Source organism: Columba livia, chromosome 13 (genome assembly GCF_036013475.1).
Source record: "Columba livia isolate bColLiv1 breed racing homer chromosome 13, bColLiv1.pat.W.v2, whole genome shotgun sequence".
NCBI classification, from domain to species: domain Eukaryota; kingdom Metazoa; phylum Chordata; class Aves; order Columbiformes; family Columbidae; genus Columba; species Columba livia.
In genome coordinates, this window is record NC_088614.1 from 5,981,354 (window position 1) to 6,003,819 (window position 22,466).

The window sequence follows — 22,466 nt, forward strand, 5'->3', positions numbered from 1 at the left end:
CGCCGCCGCCCGCCCCGCCCTGCCCTGGCCCCGCCGGTTCGGGGACCCCTGGCACCCGCGGGGGGCGCGGGCGGGGGAGGGGACCCCTGTACCCATGGTGTGGAGGGGAGGGGACCCACCCCGGCACGCGGGGGGACCCCAGGACCCGAGCGTGAGGGCAGGGACCTCCCGGTACGGCGGGAGCATCCCGAGGCGGCGCGGGGGGGATACACCCCAACCCCCGTCCCCTCACGGGGGTCTGCAGGGACAGGGCACGGGGGCTGTCCCGGGGGTCCCGGGCACCAGGAGCCCCCGCGGGGCCGGGGCGGGCGACGGCGGGCGCGGCCCGAGAACAAAGGCGAAGGCGGTGGCGGCGGCGAAGGGACCCTTTGTCCGGGGGCGGCCGTGACTGCGCGCCCCCCGCGGGGACCGGGCTCCCGTCGCCCCGCGCCAGGGGCTGCTCCCACATCCCGCCGGTCCCTCCCAGTCCCTGCTGGACACCTCCGGTCCCGGGACTGGTGCAGGCGGCTGCAGCGTGACAGCGGCAACCGGGAACAATTGAGCTTCAAATAAACGGTGGGGCGGGGAAGGGCCGAGACCCCCAGGGGCTGCACGGCGGTACCAGCCACAGCATCATTGCAAAGAGCCTTTATTGGGTACCACAAGCCCATCAGCCTGGATTGGGGGACACCCCGCAGGGCATCCCATCCATCCATCCGTCCATCCATCCATCCATCCATCTGTCCATCCGTCCATCTGTCCATCCCGTGGCGGGAGCGGCCATGCCATTATCGGTGTCCCACTGCCTACCAGGAGCACAGCACCACCTCCCACAGCGTCCGCCGGAGCTCCTGGCTCCGGAAGGCGTAGATGAGGGGGTCAACCACTGAGTTGCAGATGATGAGGATAAGGAAGAGATTGAAGTAGCTGAAGAAGCAGGTGCAGAAGGGATTGGTGGGGCAGGTGACGATGAGGATGAGGTGGAAGAAGAAGGGTCCCCAGCAAATGAAGAAGACACCCAGGAGGATGGTGAGGGTGACAGCTCCCTTCAGGCTGCTGCTGCGGTAGACGGGCTGCTTCTGCTGGCTGGACATGCTGCGGAGGTGGTGGCGGGCCAGGGCGAACATGTGGATGTAGAGCACCAGCATGAGGACCAGCATGAAGAGGAAGAAGCTGATGAGGCAGAGGAGGATGGCATTGTTGCGATAGTAGATGATGAAGACGGTGCCGGAGATGGTGCTGGCCAGCCAGACGCTGGCCATGGTCACCACAGCCCGTTGCAGCGTCATGATGCTGTGGTAGCGCAGGGCATAGAAGATGGTGATGTAACGGTCCACGGCGATGACCCCCAGGAAGGAGAGGGAGGACACAACAGAGCTGCAGGTGAGCATGTCAATGACATTGTCCATGTGGCGGACGATGCTGGCACGGATCACCAGCATGCCGTGCTCCATCAGCAGCATGAAGAGTGTCTCCACCAGGTTGCTGACGCTCACCAGCATGTCGGAGATGGCTAGGCAGCAGATGAAGTAGTACATGGGCGAGTGCAGGTTCCTGTTCTTCAGGATGGCGGCCACCACCAGCAGGTTCTCCACCAGGCTCACCAGCCCCAGCGTGAGGAAGAACTCGTTGGGGATGTCGAGCCCCTGGCACCAGGTGCTGCTGCCCACAGTGGTGACGTTGCTCTGGTTGCCCTTGCTGGTGTTCCAGGGCTCGCGCAGCAGGCGCAGGGGGGCCAGCGTCGACATGGCCCCCACCTCAGCTCCAGGGCACCCCCAGCTGGGGGCTGTGCCCCCGGTGCACCCTGCAGCACACACAGCCCCCCAAGCCTCAGGCCCACCCCACCAGTGGAACCACAGCACGTAGTGTCAAGGCCGAGGGGATGCAGAGGAATTGGGGATGGGGGGTCCCACCGCCTGGGGATGTGCTGGGGACGCCGTGTGCCAGCCTGAATCCTCGGTGTCGCGCCGTCCTCCTTGCCAGCCCTGTCTGGTGTCCCCGCAGCCGCGCGCCTGCTGGCCCAGGGTGGTGGGGAAGAAAGGGCCCTTTCTCTGTCCCGCTTTAAAGGCAGCTCCTGCAGCTCCTCCTCCTGAGGAGGGTGGGCACCCACATGATGGTGACACCCTGGCAGTGAGGGGGGCTGCTGTGCAGGCTGAGGCTGCCGGACCCCTGGCATGGCCATGGGGAGCCCCCGTGCTTGGGGCCACCAGGTGCCCATGGTTCCCATGAGCCCTGGGTGGATGCACACACCCCAGAGCCATGCTGCTTTGGGGGCTGTGTGCCCCAGGGGTTCATGTGCCTTGGGCTGCCTGAGCATCCTGGGGTCCCCATGTGTCCTGGGGGGAGCCCTGCATCCTGGGGCACTGTGTGTCTTGGTGTATCCCATGTGCCCCGCAGGCCTGTGTGCCCTGGGGGCTCCATGCACCTTGGGGACCCCAGTGGGACCCTCCCCACTGCAGGAGCTACTACCCCTCCCAGCCCCATGCATGGGCCGAGAGCCCTGTCCCCCCTGATAGCACCATTGGCCTTGCCTGGTCCAGCTCCAGGGACAGTGTTTTACCGCAAGGAGGACGATGGGTCTGATGAGGGTTTACAAAGACAGGATTAAACACCATGCTGTGCCCGTGCCCCAGCACAGTCCAGTGCTGGAGGGAGCCTGGGCAGGCTGGGGGGACACAGGACCCATCTGACTGTCATGTGCCTTCAGTTGGTGTTGATGCCTGGAGCTGCTCCGCTGCCAAAGAGCCATTCACAGCTGCATGAAAAGGCCAATCCTGCGGTTGCTCCCACCGGCTGCTTCCGCTCCTTGCTGGGGCAGCCCTTCCCCGCGGCACAGAGCACCCCACGGCTCGGCACGGCTGGAGTCGGCTCAGCTGGGAGTGGGGGTTCAGGGAGCTGCAGCTCATGTGTGCTGCACGTCCAGCCGGTGCACACACAGCCCCGTGCCCACGGGGAATGGCAGAACACCACTCACCCCCAGGGAAACGCAGGCTGGGGGTGGGAGTCTGGACCAACACCCACCGGCTCCCTCCACTTCCCGGCTGCTGCTCTCACCGGGACGTGCCGTGAATTTTTAGCTTTATCAACAGAAGCTTTGAAAGCCGAGCTAGAAAACGCCGAGTCTGCAAATCCAATCGATGTGAGCACAAGGAACGGGGTTCCCAGGATGGGGGGGATGGCCTGAGCCCAGCCCCCCTGGCCCCATCCTCACCATCACCCAGGGGAGAGGACGCAGCAGGATTTGCAAAAAGGGGGAGGACTTATTCCGGGCAGCGCAGCCTAGCTCAGCATTAAGAGCCACATCGACACCGTTACACAGCAAAAAAGGGAAAAACCTTTGTGGGTTTGAGTGCATTTGACCTTATTCTTGGCTCTGCATTGCTGTGTCCCTATGTGAAGGTGGGGAAAGAGGCAGGGGGGGGCGGGGGGAGGGCGGAGGAAACAAAGAGGGGGAAAAAACAATGAGGGGGGATCCTTTGTGCTCCCAGCACCATCACACAGCTGCGGCATAAGAAGAGCCGCTCCCTGCACCCCTCTGCTAGCGCAGGGAGAGCTGCGCCTCCTGGGAAGCCCCAGCCAGAGCACAGTGTGGTCCTGTGCACCCACAGGGACCCCCTGCACCCCCAGGGACAGCACTGCACCCCAAACCCTCCATCAGCAAGCTGGAAGGTTCAGCACTGTCAGGGCTCGGGGTATTTTGTGGAGTGAAGGGGGTTTCAGCCGCAGGAGAAGGTGAAAACCCACCCCAGACATTAAACACAAGAGGCAGGAGATGAGCAGGCAGGGGCCTGGGGAGGCCTAAGCCAGGCTGGGGCCGAGGGACAGCTGCTGTAGATTAGTTCTGCCATGCTCAGACGGTCCTCGCCCCCCACCGAGAGCCACGGGAGGTGCCTGTGGTGGCAGCCCCCCCCACCAGAGCCCATTCCCCGCAGCGAGAGCAGGTGCCTGAGGTTTGTGTGACTTTATTGGGGGGTGACACAAGTCAGGGGGTGATTACAGAGGGTATGGGGAGGGTGGGGGGAAGACACATGCTCTTGGCTCAGTCCCAGTCCCCGTCGCCTTCAGGATTGTCATCTCGGGGGGGCTCCTGGAACTGGATGTTCACCAGCATGTCCCGCATGGCTGCCATGAGCCTGTTCACCCCCTGGTTGAGGTCCTGCCCCGCTCCAGCCTCCTCTTCCCCGTCGTGCCTGATGTCCTCCTGCAAGACAGCAGTGCTGGGGTGGGCGGGCAGCTGCCTGCACCGCAGGGAGGGACAACGCCGCTCACCAAAAAGCAGCAGCCTGCTCTGCAACCTGACGTTGCCACGCTGCACACGCCAAGAGCCGCTCCCTTTGCGGGAAAAACAGTGCACCGACAGCAGCGTGTGCTCCAATCTGCCTGCAGCAGCCGACAGCACATACCTGCATGTTAAAATTTGGCAACAGCGATCGGAAGAAGAGAGATAAAGTGTTTTCACTGGATGGCGGATTTGTTCTGAAAGACACAAGTCACAGCAGGGTTACGGGGACAGCTCGGGGCTCGACCTCTCGCCAGGGCTGGGACAGCGCAGAGATGCCAGAGGGACCCAGGCTGCATGGACCCACATGTTTGAGCCACCCCGCAGCAGACACTGGAGGATTCGCAGGGATTTATCACCTGGGCAGGCAGCAGCTGCCAGTCGCAGGGCCCAGCACTCACCAAAAGCCCTGCCATGTTTGCTCTGAGCTGGGTGAGCGCACAAACCTCATATGGGCTCCACCCGCATGGTCTGCGCGCACCACGGCTGGCTGCGCTTAAACCTGTACTGACCCCAAACCAGCTCAGTTAAGGAAAGCCAACATTTTTCAGTGGCCTCTGCCTCAACGGCTGTGAGAAGCCATCGTCTTTGCCAGTGGCCACCAAGGCAGAGTGGCAGGACCAGTCCTGTCTGCGTGCTCTGCCCGTCGGCGAGCACCACAGGTCAGGCGGCTCTTCCTCCGTGCGGAGGAGGAGGATGCAGCTCCCAGCACCCAGGGGCACACTGGCGGGGGCTGAGGGCGCGTTGGGAACACGCTGGCATAGAAACAAGGGGCGGAGAAGGTACCTTTCTGGTCTGGTGTAGGAGATGATGGAGTCCAGAGGGGGCAGGGGGTCATGTCCCATCACTGGCTGCGAGGTCACCTCCTGCGGGTGGGGAGAAGACAGGGGTGAAGGTGGCGCCAGCAGCAGCAGACACAGGGCACAGCGACAGTCAGAGCAGCAGGACAGCCCTTAGTCTCAGGCAGTGCAACAGAGTTGGGCAGCAGCTGAGCCCGCGCCCGCCTGCCCGTGTGCCACCCTGGGAAGCCGTGCACGCAGGAAGGACACGTCCAGTTCAGGCGGCTGTTTTTTGCTGGTGGCTGCCGTTTAAGACGTGCCCAGTGTCACATGTACAGCAGGGATGCGAGTGCCACCACTGCCTGTGCCCCGTCAGGGCCCCTCACCAGCGGCAGCGCTGCCATGGCCTCCTTCACCTCCGACAGGACGATGTGCCGGTAGATGTTCCTGGGTGCGCTCTGGTACCGCGTCTTCCTCCTAGAGCAGGGAGGGGACAACAGATGGCACCCAGCACGGCTCAGCACGGCCAGCTGCACAGTTCTGCTTCTCCAGCTGCGTCAGCTCCAGCCCTGGCTCTGGGACATGCCGGAACGGACAAAGCTGGCCTGCTGTGAAGCCAAAGTCACCTGGCAGCTGCTGAGCCCAGAGGGAAGAGCAGAACAGCCCAGGGACATGGCACAGATCTCTCATCAGCCCTGTTCTTCTGCAGGCCAGCAGAGCAGACTAACTCTGGTTTACGATCTCACCTAACTCCTCTCCCTCCTGCCCCTCAGGGCTGGGAGGTGTTTCAGCAGCCCCTCCACCCTCCTGGGCAATTTCCAGGGCTGGGGGATGCCAGTACAGCACACACTCCCTCCCCAGAGAGCAAACGTTGGAGCTCTTCACCCACACTTGTGCAAAGTTGGCAAGAAGAACCTCTGCCTTCCTGGCCCTGCAGTGTGCCATTGGTGTCACCAGCCCCACCAGATCAGCAGCAGGGGGCTCTGCACCAGCCCCAGCGCTGCCACAGCCCAGTGCAGAGCCCCCCGCCGTCCGCAGAACCCTCCCCCACTCTGCCCCTGTGTTTCAGCCCCCAGGCCCAGCACAAGAGCTGCTCGCCCCCACTGCCACGCTCACTTGTGCTCTGCCTCCTGCACCAGCGGGTCCTGGGCGTCCACCTTGCGCAGCACCTCGTGGACGTGGGTCTCCAGCCACGCCATGACAGCTGGGTCCTTCCACAGTGAGTGGGTCCGTTCCACATAGAGGGACGTCAGCTGGGTCAGGGCCGGGAGCTGGCTGCGAGGGACAATTGTTACTCAGGACACTCTTGCCCCTTCCGCCCACAGGCCCTTCTGTACTGCGCTTTGGCGTGAGAACACAGAGAGCAGAATCGCGGGCTCCCCGCTTTGCTATTTCCATCTATCTTCACTAGTTTTTCTGTCTCCACCTATTTTGGGATAAGCATAGCCATGAGATGAAAGTCAACGCTGACTTGACCTGAGGGGGAGACAGTTCGCGTGTCTGATGACCATGTGTTGGGGAAACGCAGACTGGCAGGAGACAGCATGCCCCGAGAGCACGCACACATCATTCTCCAACTACATGTACCGACAGCTCCAGTATGAACTTCTGACCCATCTGCATTAAGGTGAGGTGGCTGCATTAGCTTTTTCTGGTGGCCATTATGGGAATCTATTATCAAAACATCTAACAGCCTACTCAGGAAAACCAAATAGTCTCCTCCACAGCTTTGTCACTCCATTAGTAGCCTGAGCAAGTAAAAGCCCTGCTAACGGCAATATCGATTTCTTCTCTTTATTGGGAACATCTCCAGGGCTCACCTTATCTGAGCATTCAGCCCAAAAAAGGAATGGGACGTGACCCTGCTGTCAGGCTGCACGCCACAGTGATCCAGCAACGGCATCAGAACTGCAGGAGAAAGCCAGAGAGTTCACTTGTGAGCAGAATCGTGGAACAACCGAGAGACAGCCTGGTCCCAGGGCCAGTACCCCACCGGGTGCCAAACCCACACCAGGAGGGTGCGAGTGTGCTGCTGGGTTGTGCTGCATTTTGATCTCCACATGGATGGTGGAAACAGATCCAGAGCAAACAAAACCAAACAACAACGTTTTCCCCGCCCCCCCCAGTGAAACAAAGTGCAATTTACTGCACTCAGTGCTGCTGGCCTTTGAACTTGAACAAGGGGTTTACTTCAGTCACCACGAGAAGCAGCAGCAAGGATGTTTTCAGCCAACACAAACTAAAGCTCTGTTGGAGAGCTGGTTATTCCTGCCTGTGAGGATGGGCCCGCCACAGGCCCGGCAGGGCCGTGGATCTGCTTTCACGGCTGTCAGCACCGCGGGATGAAAGCAGGAGCACTGGGTGCCCAGAAGAAGCGGAGTGGAGGCAGAGCGGGGCCTCAGAGGGAAAGCCGAGGGAGACTCGCTGTCTGTGGGCTGGGAAACCCAGGGGAGAGACATTGTCCTGTTCCAAGGCTCTGGTTCTCACCCTCCTTGAACTTCCATGACCGTTCCCAATGTAGGGCTCTGAGGGGGGCATGCAGGAGGAGAGCAGAGCTGAACTCAGGCTGGTGTGCCAGGGGAGGTTTAAGCTTGGCCATGAGGAAAAGGTTCTTCACCCAGAGGGTGCTGGACACTGGAACAGGCTCCCCAGGGAGGTGTCACAGCCCCAAGCCTGACACTGTTCAAGAAGCAATTGGCCAACACCCTCAGATGGTGTGAATTTTGGGGTTGTCTGCGAATGGACAGGAGTTTGACTTGATGATCCTTGTGGGGCTCTTCCAAATCGGGACATTGTATGATTCTATGTGGAGGGCTCACGGCTGCAGAGACCCTGCCTGGTTCTGCTGCTCCCTCGCCAGCCCTGCCGCGGTGCGGGACGGCTGAACTGCCCCAGAACCACCCCACAGACACACAGACAGCAGCACCTGCCCACCTGCCTCACCCTCTGAGTCAGGGCTCCCACGGACGGAGGCAAACACCATTTGCAAAAGCGATGCCTCTGCATGAACCTGACTGGAACCAGCCTGTGCTCTCACCGATGGAGACGGGGACAAAGCCTGCAGGGACGGACGTACCGGTGGGGACAGACTTACCGCTTGGGAACATGATCAAGGCTAGCTGGATGAGCTGGGCGGCTCTCTCCTGGGCCTGGCTGAGCTCCAGCTCCGAGCGCTCCTCCTGTTGGCTCAGGAAGAAATAGGCCAGTGGCACCGAGAAGGCAAAATTGGGCAGCTGGGACAAATTCCGGTGACTCTGCAGGATCAGAGAGATAGATTTACCCAGAAATGATGCTGTGCAGAATGATCTCGATGTGGCTGGTCTGCACACAGGGGGAGGTTTCTTCCTGGATTTAAGTACTTGCCAGCTGCTGGCTTGGTGCCCCCACCGCTGAGTAAGCACTTTTGAGTTCTACAATTGTTTGCAGGGTACCAGGATTACAAAAACAAACGCCCTGAGCCTTTACAGGTCATTCCAATGATTTTGGGATGCCAGCCTGGCCATGAGACAGCCCCCAAAGGGCTATGCTGGCTACGAAAACCTCCTGTTCCCTGGCCCAGCAGCCCCCTCCAGCCCAGCCCAAGGGGGAGCCCCAGGAACCAGCTCTCCCCCCCATCTCACTGGGGATGCCTGTTGCAAACTCACCTCCCACTCCTGGAACATGCGGGTCAGGAAGGTGTATTCTCTGGCTCGGAGGGACAGAAAATCGATCATCAGCAGCATACACAGCGGGTCATTGTCTGGATCGAGGCTTCAGAGAGAAAGGAAAGAAAGTCAGTCTCACAAAAGCTGAAGAAGTAGCTGCTCTCATTTATAAGTAAAAAAAGATGGTCCCACCAGCACCCCTGGAGCTCCCGTGACTTAATCAGCACAGGTAACAGGAACACGATTGTTCCTGCAAGGCCAGGATGATGGTGACACACGCTGCCTGGTCTGTGTCCCTGCAGATGGGTGATGGTCCCCCTGTCACCACCCGGGGGGAGGAGGATCAGTGACCACAAACCAAGCAGGCTGAAGCCACCATCGGATGTTTGCTCTGCAGAGACTCTGGGCTCTGCGGACCCGCCGGGCCCATGGCTCAGCAGCCGATGGCGAGGGCTACCCTGGTCCCAGCTGGTTCAGCCTCCTCCTCAACAGTCACCTCTCTCCAGAGCAGCACCACAGACACGAGTGTGTGCTCACAACTGCCCTGTGACACTGTGTGTGTAAGGAGTGGAAACAATCCCACGCTGAGACTCAGAGCAGCAGGACGCCTGGGGGGTTTCTGTCCCCCGGTTAGGCTGGGTGCACTGTTCAAAGCCCATTCCACCAAGCCTGAGATGCCCCATCCCACAGCACAGCGCTCGGCAGGGACTCCAACCTCAGGATTAGCTTGCAGAACTCCAGGGCTGTCCGGGGACAACCTCTCTTCTCCAGGAACATCAGGTGCTTGAAGAGAGCCAGGAAGAAGGACCTGCATGTGGAACAGTAGCACGCGTTAGAAGCCAGATTTGGAGAGAAGCACCTCATGCCAACAGCGACCCACGGTCAGCCCCAGTTCCTCAAGCACCAGCGCTGCTGTGCAGCCCGTGGGGTGCAGGGAACCCAGCCCAGTGCAGTACAGGGGGGCACAGACCCCACACCTTCCCATCGCTTGTTTTATTTAATCTCTTTGTGCAAGTACAGGAACAGCAAACCCTCAGTCTGCTCCATCCCTGCTGCCCAGGTCCCCACAGCCTTATGCTCTCACAGAGCAGCCAACTCAGGAGAAATGAGTAAATCCCCAGGGTTTGCATCCTGCCTCGTCCCAGCCTCGCGGGGACAGTGACACAGCACGTGCACGATGTGTGCGGTGAGGGGAGGACTAACAGCCAAACCGGGTGAGATACAGATTACAGTGCTCAGGTCTCAGACGGCATGAAGCTTGGCAGTGAGCAAGGACTAGAAATGTGAGCAAGCTCCAGGTACAGCAGTTTGGGAGGGATGACTCGGGTCAGCTGAGTGGAAAATTCCCAGAATAAAGTCACCTTTCCTCGCAGCTGCAGAGCTGTCATTACATAAAGAGCTGGGCCAGGAGCAGAGTGAGCACTGGGGATGAAGGCTGGGCAGGTAGCACACAAGTGACCAAGCACAGCCATAAATACAAAGTGAGTATTGTGACAAAAATAATGGCCACTTCGGGCTAAGGGATACTAATTGCAGGAGAAGGATGTGATAGGGAGAAACAGTTAATGCTCTGATAAGGAAGCTCTCAGGAAAGAGGATGTTTTGCAAAGAAACCTCAGTGCAAGAGCTTCCTGTACCCCAGCACCCATCCGAGAAGTCCCACTGCTGCCTCGCTGAGGGACATGGCCACCAGCTGCCAAGCCTGTTTCCACAGAGAGGGACATTTCAAGGTCCCTGTGCCACCGGTCATGATGCAGCAGACACTGTGAATCTGTGTCTTGGTGTCTCAAGTAGGCCAGCGCTGCCTACCTGTTCTCCGGCCGGCGGTAATCCAGCCTGCAGGTCCCGCTGGTGAGGCTGAAGACGGGGTGGAAGGTGCACTCCATGCTGTAGAGCGCCTGCTCTGCAGACAGCAAGGACAGCGTCAGGGCAGTCACCACCCCAGCCTGCTGTGCTGCCCCACTGCTCACAAAATGGCAGCTGACTTAGCCCAGAAGACAAAAATTGAGAGTTCTGGTGCCCATAGACCACCAAATACGCTTGTTCACAGTCTAGTGAGGCACAAAGCTACTTCAGAGGACATGGTCCCAGCAGACATCCAGGGAAGCAAGCCTGGTTCCCTTCTGCAGGCACTGTAAAAACAACTTCTGGAGGAGCTCTGGGACTGAGGCTGTGACAGCCACAACTATCTTCACATGGGGAAGCCAGAGATCCTGTCCTGACTTCACCTCTGCCCCCTCCTGTCATGCCAGAGAGCATGTGCCCTTGCTCCCCAACAGCACGGCTCAGACACCCGGGACCGCAGCCACCTTCCCGGGGAGTGCGGGCTGGCCTGGGGGGTGCAGCTCCTGGCAGAACCACAGGCTGCCTGCAGCAGCCCCCCTGCACTGCATGGCCTGCGAGCTGCTTAATCAGCCCCTCATCTTGCAAGGGACGTCTGCAGGTGAGACTTCCATATGTAGACAATCCTTCTGTTCGTTTTGAGGGTGAATGCTGATGTGCTTTGCCTCAGACAAGCAGGTCTGGCTCTATTTAAAAGCCTCCAGCAAAAGCTGCTGGTCTGTAGGATTGCATAATGTCGAATGCTTGCGGCCCAGAGCTGCAGACCAGGAGCCGAACCAACCCTTCTGGTTTGCCGCTTCTCCACTGAAACAAAACCAAACGGAACGAAAAGCCCTTGGTTACTAATTCACGCCAGGACATTTGCTCCCTTCAGCTCTTACCTATGAAATCCCGGGCCATTTCGTGGTCCTCCCGCATGCGGCACACGTCACTGAGCTGCAGGAGCGAGTCCACGTGATATGGGTCCAGCGCCTCGAGCAGCATCTGCAGGGGAGCAGGAGCTTCGTTACACAACGGCACAAATCACAGGTTCCTCCTGCACTCACTCTGCCCACGAGGCAAACCCAGCCAGTGCGGGGGGGGGAGGCAAATACCCCAAGAGGGGCTGTCTGAGGGTGACAAATCCTTTTCCGCACTGTCAGAAGGACGGTGCTCAGGCTGGGGACACATTCGTACGTGAAAGGCTCAAACTATGGACTAAAGAACCCAAAACCAGCCACACTGGGTCTAAGCGGAGCTCCATCGTACCCTGTCTGCAAAACGAGATGCCTGGGGAAGGCAGCACAAAGCCGGGCAAGTGGGATGGCTCCCAGCTCACTCCGAGCTGCCAAACTTCAGGGGTTTGGGGACCCCCACTGCCAAAGCTGCTGTCAATGGTGTCTCCTCCCAGGAATTTGTTCACCTGCTGACCTAGGCACCTTTCCAGCAGCCCAGCTCTGCGATACAGAAACCCACCGCTGAAAAGAACGTGATTTAATCCCAACCCACCAGCTTCACCCCCGTGTTGGGGGGGACACAGGGAGATCTCTGCCATCCCAGGCAGGATCTGAGCCCTCGATCGCAGCCTCTCCCAGGCTCTTCTCTCCCAGCTGACCCAACTTTTCTAGCACAGAGCCCATGCTGGGCCTTTGATCATCCCTCCTGTCCTCCTCTGAACCTTTCTGGCTCCACCACATCCTGCTCAGGGTAAGGGCCCAGCTCTGCACACAATAGTCAAGATGCAGGCAGGAGGCATGATTACATTTTTTGTTTTATTCTGTATCTCTTAACAATTCTGAGCACTCAATTGGGCTTTTGCTTCCTCTGGGTACTGAGGACATATCCATTATTGTTCCAGAATCCAGCTCCTGATTGGTAATGGATTAAAAAGATGTTTTTCCAGGCTTCAGAATAGAAGTTTAGCTGCACCTCAAGAACCTCTGCATTCACTATATTATAAATGAGCTACTTTTTCCAAGTACCTAAAATTCCATTTCCATATGAAAATACTGCAAGTACTTCAAATCTCCTCAGAGTTTAATTTTGGGATTTTTTTTTTTTTTTTTTGCCCCCCAAACTGAAAAAACACGCTTCACAAGCTCCAGAAGCTGCACATCTGCAGGGAGCAGCCAGCGTGCCCACCTACAGTACAAAACTTACACTTACAACTTCACCACAAAACCCTTTTAACCCACTGGCAAGAGCAGAAAAACACTCACTGGGCAGGACGCCTCAAAAACTCCTGTTTTGCACACTGGAACCACAGCAGCCAGGCTGATCAGGCATCCAGCTACGTGAAACTGGGGTGTCACAGATCAACTGGTTGGGGGTTTGAAATACTTCTGGCATCAGCAAACCCTGTTAGATTTTACTTTTAACAAAAAACCCAAAGAATAAAGCTCTAGGAATATCTTCAAATGTAGCCAGGCACACTTAACAGAGACAGAGCATAAAGACTAAAATGTACTGCAGAAAACCCATCCCGCTCAGCCCAGCCTGGTGAGACCGTGTCCAAGGGACACCAGGTCTCAGGAGATCGCTGCTGCTGCATGGGAATTACTTGGCATCATTTACTGCGAATCCCTCAGCTGCATCTGTGGCAGAACTGAGGAGCTGGAGGGAGCAGCAGCCGTGAGCAGAGGGTGGGAAAGCAGAAGGAAGTAAACTATTTAGCAGACAATGACCTCTTTAAGAAACTTGCCCAGGGCATATACTCGAGCTCATGTGGCCAGAGTTTTCAGAACAAAAATATCTCAATTATAGTTCAGTATGGTGCAGAGCAATTTTCCTGTTGCTTATCACTACAAACTACAAATGTTACCATACAGTTTAATGAGCTTGGACATGCATGAAGAACTTTTAACACAAAGATTTTTCTGCTGAAATACCAGGAAAAGACACATTTTTCATTCATGCAAGACTTTATAAATAGACCAGCTGTTAGTTTAACTTCTCATTTAAAGATGGGTTTATACAATATTTTTCCTTTCCCAGCTGAAGAGCTGAGACAAGGGAGCTTTATTCCTTCCTCTCCAGCCAAACGCTCAGCTCCTGCCGGCGCCTCTCCAGACGGCTACTGGGATGCACTCGGGCAGAGCCACCAAGGCTTGGCCACCAATTTGTACCAAGCTGGTCACTTATTTTATGAATACAGTGACAGCAGAGCTCAGCACGCACTGCTGCCTTGCCCCACACAGAGAGGGCGTGGGTTTTTGCTGCTCAAAATGAGAGCGAGAAAAAATAGGCCCTGGGATGCACCAGCCCACCTCCTCCCCTGAGGAAGGGGGCTGCAGGAACGCGGGAGGGGAAAAACCATTTCCCAACATACCACAATGTTGTTGAGGTTCATTGACTCGACAGCCTCCAGGAACTTGAACTGCAGTTGCTGGTACTTGTGATGGTGCTTGAAGGCAAAGTATTGCACTCCCCGCCTGGTCTCCAGTAGCTCCATGGACATACCTGGAGAGGGGACAGACATAGGTATTGCAGCCACGAGGAAGCTCTTCCGTTTCTTAGGTCATTCACATAATTGGCTCCAAAGCCACGTGTGTTTGCAAAAACTCCCAGAGAATTTACCTCCTTTCGTGAGTCAAAATCCAAAACCCACCCGAGGAGCCCAGGCAGCTTGTTCTCCCTACGGATATTTCACATTATCCAGCACTACTGCTGTTAAGAAGGGAGGTACTCATCACCTGCTATCTCCAAGAAGTGCAAAGAAAGACAATACAACACAGCTCTCCCTCCTGAGAACAGAGGTATTTCCACCGGCTGATGAGCAATTCCCTTCCTCAACAGCCAGTGTGAAGCCTGGGCCTGGGAGCAGATAAATGCAGCTTGGATTTCCAAGGCTCTGGCAGGAGCAGCCACCTGTGTCAACGTGGGCATGGGACTGACGTGTCCCCTGTGGGCTGCACAGTGCTTCAGTGGCACCAAAAGCCTCACCTGTCCTACTGTAGCGTGGCCAGGTGTTCTTGGGAGTCGTCAGCCACGTGCTGCGGATGTGCTGGTGCTGCCGCTGCCTTGGCCTGGGGAAATAAACACAACAGGTCACGGTTCCTCTGAACTGAACAGGGTGAGGAGGGCTACAACAAGCCAGAAAAAGGATTATTCGGGACGGGGTGGGGAGAAAATAAAAAGAGATCCAACTTCTTCCCCAGCTGCAGCCCTGCCACAGGGAGCTTGTGCTCAGAGCTTTAATGTGCTTGCCTTCGAGACACAGCATAGCTCGGCTCAGGTTCTGCCCTACTTCAGCTGTTCCTCTTTGGGCCAGCCAGTGCCTCCAGCATTTCCAGTTCAATGGCTTCGCTCCTTTGTTTTTACCCCTGCCAAGTTCTCAGCTGCCTCTTTGCTTCAAGTAGCTTCCCAGGTCCAATTAAGCAAGCCCCACATCACTGTGACTCACCCCTCTGCCCAGCAGGGCCCTCGAAAGCCAACGGATGGAGCTTAAGCTGTACTAACAAATGCAACCTATGTATTGGTTCGGGGCAGGAGGAATTCAGAAATTAAGGCCACTCTATGAAAGTCATGTCTCCACAGTAAAGGGCTGCTGCTTCTTTCTCGAGCACTAAATATTCTCCCACAGTCTCTCTCAGAGAAGGTTTCCGCTTCCACCGTCACTGCTCTGAGCTTATACCCTTCTGACACGTACATTTTTCAACCAGCTTGTGGAAGCGGGGATTTCTGGAGAACACTGACCACATAGCAATGGGTGACTGCACAGAGACCTCACACCCAAGGCGCAGGAGGTTTCCTGGGCAAGTGCTTGAGACCCCCTGGGAAGCATTCAGGGTCCACTCTGTAAGATATCAGCGACTTTGGAACAGCAAAACATGACAAATGCTGGAGAAAGAAATAAAATGGAAGAGCCTATATTCTACAAATTTGAGTGAAAGGGCTTTAGAAGGGTATTTGACAGTAAATGAATGGGGAAATCTGCAGAAAAAGAAATGCTAGCAAAAGCCTGGAGAAGTCTTACACCTCCTGTACATGCATCACAAAAAATATTATTCTGTCCCAAAAAGTGACTCCTACATGAGTAACACACCCCGACTACATCGGGCCGTTCCAGGTCCCCTGCCCAGGTGTGGCACCAGGGGCTCAGTAAGCCCCACCAAGGAGGGACAGACCTTGAAAGGGTTTAATATTAAATTCTGAACTAACCTCTGATCACCAAGAACAGCGCGAGCTCCAAAGTATCTCTTCAACTCATTCTCTGGATTCAAGTTTCTGAGAGGTTAAAACAAGAAAGAAAAGCTACTGTCAGTTAAACACAACCAAAAGCGTCACACTCACGTCTTCTCCATCAGTGCCAAGTGCTCTGTACCTCCAGGTGCCCCTGGCAAAGCCCCAGAGCTGTCACATACCCCACTGACCTGACACAACACACTGAAAGGAGCCTAAAACCAGTCAGAACATGGAAAACCTTGATCAGTCAGATGTGTGCTCCCTCTGTGCGCTGCACCGAACAGCACAGAGCTGTGGAACACAGGAATACTGCTGCTGCCCTCTCCAGGCAGCCGGGGCTTCAGCCGGGACACCCCGGGGCAGGAGCTGCTCTGGAGGGCATGAGCCGGGGGTCAGGACGGCACAAATCAGGTTCATGTGCCTGGAGAACACTAGGTACATGCTGCCCAGTCTGGCAGTAGCAGCCTGTGGTTTGGAGCCAGCACCCCAATCCCTGTGTGGAGGTCGGCATGGATTAAAATACACTTTTTTAATACAAAGATCTTGTACTGAGTCATGACAACACCTATGGTTTTCTTGATCTGCTGCTTGGTCCAGAGAAGGAAGGTGTATTTGAGAGGGGTTTCTCACTGACAGCCAGCGAGCAGGGCTGGGAGAGCGAGAAGGCTGAGCTCCAGCACTGCCAGTCCTCACCCACCTGGAGATTCTCCACCTCTCAAAGGTTTCTGAATAATGTTTCCTTGACTAGAAACGTCAGTGAGGTTTAAAACCACCTCTAGACAAAAAATCATTCCTGCCTTTACCAAAGTGTCCCTGAACAGGCTGTGCTAGTGCCAAGCACCCACCAGCCTAGACTCAGCTTTGATGTTTCAAAACCTGGACACATTAAGTTGTCCCAGCTGCAACTTCAAATGTTTTCTTCAGGAACAGAAAAGAACTGCTAGCATCTGCACCAGACCAAGGCTCCAAAACATGCTGGACCCCCCAGCCGGCCTTCTCCCAACAGACCCAGACATTACATGGCTCAAGTATCAGGAAAATTCATCCTCTGGCTCTTGGACACACTTGGCGCTCACTCCCCTTTGTCAATGGTGACATGTGGGGAAGGTCAGACAAGTCTAACCAGCTTTCCTGGTGACATTAGTTCCTGGCACCGCTTGGCCTCCTCCAGGGACAGTACACGCTGTCCTGAGGCCAGTCCACAGGCCATCACCCGGCCAGGCCAGTTCCATGGCAAAGCTTTATGTATCAGAGCTCTGGGCAGAGATTCTTCTGCAGCGTCATGAGGTGGTTGAGGCTGGAAGGCATCTCTGGAGGTGAAGCTGGTCCAGACACCCACTCAAACCAGGTGTGATAGCAGAAAACAGCAGCCACTGCTCAAAAGCCGACACAACTTTAAGAGCAATGGTTAGAAACGGGGCTGTGCACAACCATCACCACAACCCCGGCCAAGCCAGCTCCTGAATTCATGGACAGATGAGGCTGGCAGGCTCCCAGCTCCCTTCCTTGGGGGAACAGACATCCCTGTCACACCCAAGGCCAAAACTGGGAAGGAAGCGAGTACTACCTGTGCTCCACGTAGAGCAGAGGCCTGCTGTCAGAAATCACCCCGCTCTGGCTGTTCTGTGACAGCCCGTTAGTGTCCTCAGGCTTCTCCAGCAGCCCATCGATGTCTTCCAGGTCATTGTCTTCCTTGAGATAGGCACAGACAGGGCAGTTATTGCAGAACGAGTCACTATGGCACGCAGAGATCACACCCACCCCCTCTGGCTCATTCTGGCCTCTGTGCGATATCAGTGCAGCGCCCATCACACACCCAGGGTGCTCACATACCATCTCCTACCAAGGCCTCTTGCTCTGCACCCAGCACCCTTCGTTCCCTCTGGAATCCCACCCAGAGCCAGCCTTCCCTGCCCAACCAGCCCCAAAAAGGGCGGGCTGCTCTTCCCTGCACATTTAAGGCACTGTTGAGATGTTGCTCTTCACACCATTGCGAGTCCAAATGCTCCAGCTGAATAGATCTGGTGTAGGCAAGAGCCGGCTGGGCTTTGGTCTGTCCCTGCCCACCCGGCCCGCACTCTCCCGGCTCTGGTTTATTTATGCCACAATCCCTATAATAGCATGAAATGTTGGGGTGCTGATTTTAATAATAAATATTTCAATAATCAGCCTTCATTGCCTGCTTTCCACAGAAACACTAAGCTATGGCTGCGACCCTTGTAATAAGACATCAAACACACATGATTTTACCCCAATTTGAACGCATCGCACTCTCACTTTCCACATCTTCAAACAACCCAAACAATCTGTCCCCCAGCACACATTCAACAGTTGTGTAACACTTTTATCCTGATTTTCTTCTATTTTTCCCCATAAATAGCAAGTGACGCATTTCTTACGCAGCCCTTTCACATCCCCCTCACGATGTACGTGGGTGGAACTTGGAATTCCATTCACGACACGCGAACAGCGCTTTTCCAGCTAAATATAGCCGCTCTGTGCAGAGTGGATCCATGCTGAGCACAGAGTGTGCTTCGCATTTAATACCACCTTTGTTCAAACGCTTATTTCCACCCAGCACATCTAACTGCCTGGTTGTGGGCACGGAGTCTCCCTACAGCTGGCAGAATTCACCCTGCTGCTCGTTACTCTTGGGCAGGAGGCTCTTTCGATGGGTTTTCTGCCTCGGTAACTCACTCTGAGCTCACCCTGCTGAACTCCCAGTGAGGCGGCACCTACACTGGGGTCACAGCTCACCCGTGTGCCTCAGGATTTTCAGCCAAGGATCTTACCAAGTGAACAGTTCCGACTCTTAAACCTTGGCAGAAAACTCTCACTTGGACTTTATTTCTATGAAAAGACCAAAGACTGCGATCCATTTGGTCTCCAAGTCTAGCTCACCTAGATAAAGCATCTTTGGGCACACACATTTGTCTCTCACAGTTTTATCCACAACAAACACAGACTCTGGACAAAGTGCTCACTCCAAGCACGCCTGCTTGCGGGGGGACAGCTTATTCAGAGAGAATGGCCCTCCCCGCCCTGCCTGTACTGCCGAGGGATGGAGTCCACCTTTCCTGGAAGTTAAACACATGCCCGCTGATGAGAAGCAGTGAATTAATTCCTTGTTTTGCTTTGCTTGGGCACACGGCTTTTGGTTTGCCTATTAAACTGTCTTTATCTCAACCCATGAGTTTTGTCACTTTTACCCTTCCAATTCTCTGCCCCATCCCACGGGGGGGAAGTAAGCGAGTAGCTGCGTGGTGCTTAGTTGTCAGCGGGGGTTAAACCACGGCAGCTACCTAAATAGGGCAAGGAAAATATAATGAAAATGCAAAATCCCTCACACAGTACCCCCTCCCATGCAAAGCCTCAAAGCAGAGATGAAAGAAGCTGTCGCTGGGAGGATTTTTGCTCTAAGCATCTGCAGTGCAGCTGCGCCTGTCTCTGCTGCCTGAAGGACCACGGTCAAAAAGCTGTTAGTGTAATTTCATAATTTTAAATGAGTACAATGCAAAAAGAAGCATTTCTGCCTTAAAATATTTTCTGCAGCTAGCTAAGAGTAGCCACTTTGTCAATCCAAAGGAGAAATTAGCAGAACCACTAACTGGGAGCAAACACAGACATACCAGAGTCTCCTCTGCTGAAGTTTTCCTGGTTTTCCTTTTCTTTTTTTTCTTTCGTGGCTTGTTACTCAACGAAGGCTGCAAAAGGAAAAGGAAAAGCCATCAGAGCAGACCCAGGGACCACAGGGATGAAGCTCCATGGGGGAGAAGAGCATTTCCCGCATGGATCAGCAGGCCAGGAGGGCCCTTAAATGAAACCAATATTCATCCTTTCGAGTTTGTCAGCGAGTGGAAATCAAGACACAAGAAAATGGAGGAAAGCACCAAAGGTTTGCAAATGTAACGGTTAAATCTCTCCTGACTTTCTTATCAATGTCTGAGATTACAGAATCAGGCAGCAAACAGTTTAGATACACCAGGTGTAGAAGAAATGTTTCAGCCCTCCTTCCCTCTCTAGAACACACTTCATTTCTGTCTTTCTAGTGAGCAGTGACAGTTTCATCGGTCCCTCTGACTGCCACAGAAACCAACACCTGCCGAGAGCACTGCGGGACACGGGCTCCTCTCGCTGCTGACGCAGCTGCTGCAGCTCACGGTGCTGCACAGCATTCCCCGACCCAACAGGCACACTGGTGCCCACGCCGGCTCTTCCCAGGGCACAGAGAGGGAAAAAATACATTTCCAGGATTGACACAGGTAATACAGCGAGTAACAGTGCTCCCAGAACAACCTCACAGCCCCTGGGCTGATTTCATATCTAGGGCAAGGCTCAGCCCTGATCTGGCTCTATCAAACGCAGGGAGACACCTGCCAAGGGCTCCCCGATTTCTGCCTGGGAGGCTGTAGGAGGAGCAGCAGGTGAACTCTGTGGTGCCCACGCAGGAAACTCACCGAGACGGGGCCCACTGGAGCCACCACTCGCGTGGGGACCAAGCGAGCAGAGCCTGCACCGCACATCCAGAGCGTTCTCAAGCCCTGGGCTGGCTGAGGCCACCGGCACAGCTGATCACACACAGACAAGGGTTTTGGCTACTCTGGCCACAGCGCCTGGCACCAAACCCAAGGGGACACCCCCAAACGTTGAGCCCCAAGGGTGAGGCCAGGGACCCAACGCCCCTCATTTCCAGTGAGACACGGGCCAGACTTGTAAAGACAAACTGTTGAAGTGACCCTTTCCTTACGTGCTTTTGCAAGGAGACACTTTTGGGCTGACACAGACTACAGGAGGGAACCTGAACACAAAACAACAACAAAATACTACAGGGAAGAAGTTCAGTGTCTGGTTTACATTGTGTGGAGTCTTCACATCATCTACCCCAAAACAAACGCTTCAGAGAGTACTCACCCACCAGCCCAGCCCCCTGTATGGCACAGAGTGCAATTAATCACACAGGGAAGGAGCAAAGCAGCAATCACCGTTGCAGAAGCCCAGGGGTGCTTGGCCCGCACTCCTCACCTGCCCTCAGCGCTCGCAAGGCTTAGCCCAAGGTCTTCCCCAGGAACCTCCCCTCTGTGGCTAGAAAATCTCCCCAGATCCTGAGCACAAACCCAACTCTCAGCACCAAACTGCTAATTCCTCCACATCTGGTGCTCCAAGTACCTGGGTTTAAGCTCCCTGCATGTGTCCCTCCTCTGAGGCTCACAGCCTCAGCCTCCAACAACACCCCAGAACAAGAAACACACTGCGCTGTCACCACAAAGCTCCTCAGCGCATGCAGAGCCAGGCAGATAGAAAATCTTCTCTCTGTAGCTCAGTTACCATTTGGTCCGGCTGCTCTGCCTCCTCCCCGTCTCTGTGCCCGTCGCCTTCAGTCTCTTCAGCCACAGCCACCTCGCTGTTCCCTTCTGTCGCATCCCGTTCGCGGAGCCAAGCGTCCGCTCGCTCCTCGCTGGATGGCGGCTCATCCTCCGACTCCTCCGCAGGGATCTGCGCAAACAGACAGACAAACTGCAGAAACAGGTGGCTGGGCCTGCACTCTGCCCTCTCTTGCACACAAGGGACAGAAATCCCCAGGGATTTGATCTGTTCCATTCCCACCTGCAAGTGGAAGAGAAAAATATCGCAGAAGCAGTGCAGGGCTCAGCTGCCCAAATGGCTTCTCCAGCAGATGGCCAGGGACAAGGGGATGACCCCTTATATAAAATGTGTCACCCAGTGGGTGCCTGGAACAGCCCCACACCCACCGAATTGCCAGAGGGGAGCACAGCGCCATAAGGACACATCCCCCACACGGCATGACCCTATCTGGACTCTGCTCTTCCTTGGGAGAAGCCTCCAAGACTGGGGAAGGTGAGGGAACTGCTGGGGCTTGTCAAGGTGCCAGGGGAGGAAGGACCAGGTTCTGTCACCCCAGGACTATTTGCAACATCAGGGTCCATCCAACCCCCAACCTCCAGCACTGGGATCTTGAAGGGCTGGGAAGGTGGCAGGAATGTTCCTGAAACTGTTTTTACCCATTGTTTGACCACCCTGATATTCAGACCCAGACCACCCAGTCCTTCCCAGGTCTCCCTCCAACTCCTCCCAGTTCAGTCCCAGTTACTGCCCCCTCAAGCCCTCCGTGCACCCCCATGTCACCCCAGCTCCCCCCCTTCCCTACCCCCAACTCACCCCGCCATGGTCACCCATCATCCCAAACCGCTCAGTCCCACTCCAGTCACTGCCTCAAACTATCACCTCGATCACCGCACGCGGCCACCACCCAGCGCCACTGTCACCCCCCTCAGTCACAGCCACTCAGCGCCCCTGTTCCCTCCAGCCACTGTCCCCAAAGTCACCCCCTCACAGCCAGTCACCCACCCTCCCAATAACTGCCAACTCAGCTGCCGCCAGCAGCCACTGCCACCCCAGCTGTCCCTTCCACTGTCAACTTAGCTGTCTCCCCACCCACCGCCACCACAGTTCCCCCTCTCAGCCGCTGTCACGCCGAGTCCCCCCCCGGCCTCAGCGCTGTCACCCCCTCACCAGCTCGAAGCGGTTGCTGACACCGGTGCGAGCCGGCCCGCGGCGTCCCCTCCCGGTGGCAGCGGATGGCGGCGGCCCCTCCGGGCCAGGCTCCAGGCCCAGGTGGCCCAGGCCCAGCAGCTCCTGACCCCGCTGCTCGCCCCGCAGCCGCCGCAGGGCCCGTCGCGACATGGAGCCTCCTCCAACCTGCGCATGCGCCGCCCCGCCCCCCGCGCCTGCGCGCGGCTGGCTGACGCACCTGCGCCGCCC

At 56.3% G+C, this 22,466-nt stretch overlaps 2 protein-coding genes across 3 annotated transcripts; both read right to left on the bottom strand.

Annotated features, from left to right (window-relative positions):
* Positions 1-612: 612 nt before the first annotated feature.
* On the bottom strand, positions 613-1,875 carry MC1R (melanocortin 1 receptor). Its single transcript, XM_013367785.3, has one exon. The coding sequence runs from the start codon at positions 1,725-1,727 to the stop codon at positions 786-788; it is 942 nt and encodes a 313-aa protein (XP_013223239.1). The 5' UTR covers positions 1,728-1,875; the 3' UTR covers positions 613-785.
* Positions 1,876-3,925: 2,050 nt separating this feature from the next.
* TCF25 (transcription factor 25) lies at positions 3,926-22,436 on the bottom strand. 2 transcript variants are annotated; one of them, XM_065028715.1, is made up of 18 exons: positions 22,218-22,436; positions 21,012-21,179; positions 19,316-19,390; positions 17,254-17,378; positions 15,663-15,728; positions 14,445-14,527; positions 13,831-13,961; positions 11,405-11,507; positions 10,491-10,584; positions 9,397-9,489; positions 8,682-8,787; positions 8,132-8,291; positions 6,858-6,945; positions 6,154-6,312; positions 5,424-5,514; positions 5,045-5,124; positions 4,383-4,455; positions 3,926-4,180 (listed from the first exon to the last, which is right to left on the bottom strand). In XM_065028715.1, exons 1-18 carry the CDS (start codon positions 22,386-22,388, stop codon positions 4,019-4,021), a joined length of 2,028 nt encoding a protein of 675 aa, XP_064884787.1. In that variant the 5' UTR covers positions 22,389-22,436; the 3' UTR covers positions 3,926-4,018. The 2 variants fall into 2 exon arrangements, with proteins under 2 accessions (XP_064884787.1, XP_064884786.1); XM_065028714.1 differs by lacking the exon at positions 4,383-4,455 and having other exon boundaries at positions 3,926-4,382.
* Between the last annotated feature and the right edge of the window lie 30 nt (positions 22,437-22,466).

Excerpts from the sequence above, each read along its gene's own strand:
- MC1R (XM_013367785.3), bottom strand. The coding sequence starts at position 1,727 with ATGTCGACGCTGGCCCCCCTGCGCCTGCTGCGCGAGCCCTGGAACACC.
- TCF25 (XM_065028714.1), bottom strand. The coding sequence starts at position 22,388 with ATGTCGCGACGGGCCCTGCGGCGGCTGCGGGGCGAGCAGCGGGGTCAG. Across the intron at positions 6,313-6,857 it reads GGGCTGAATGCTCAGATAAG|CCAGCTCCCGGCCCTGACCC; the intron begins GTGAGCCCTGGA and ends TGTCCCTCGCAG. Across the intron at positions 5,125-5,423 it reads CCATGGCAGCGCTGCCGCTG|GAGGTGACCTCGCAGCCAGT; the intron begins GTGAGGGGCCCT and ends CCCCACCCGCAG.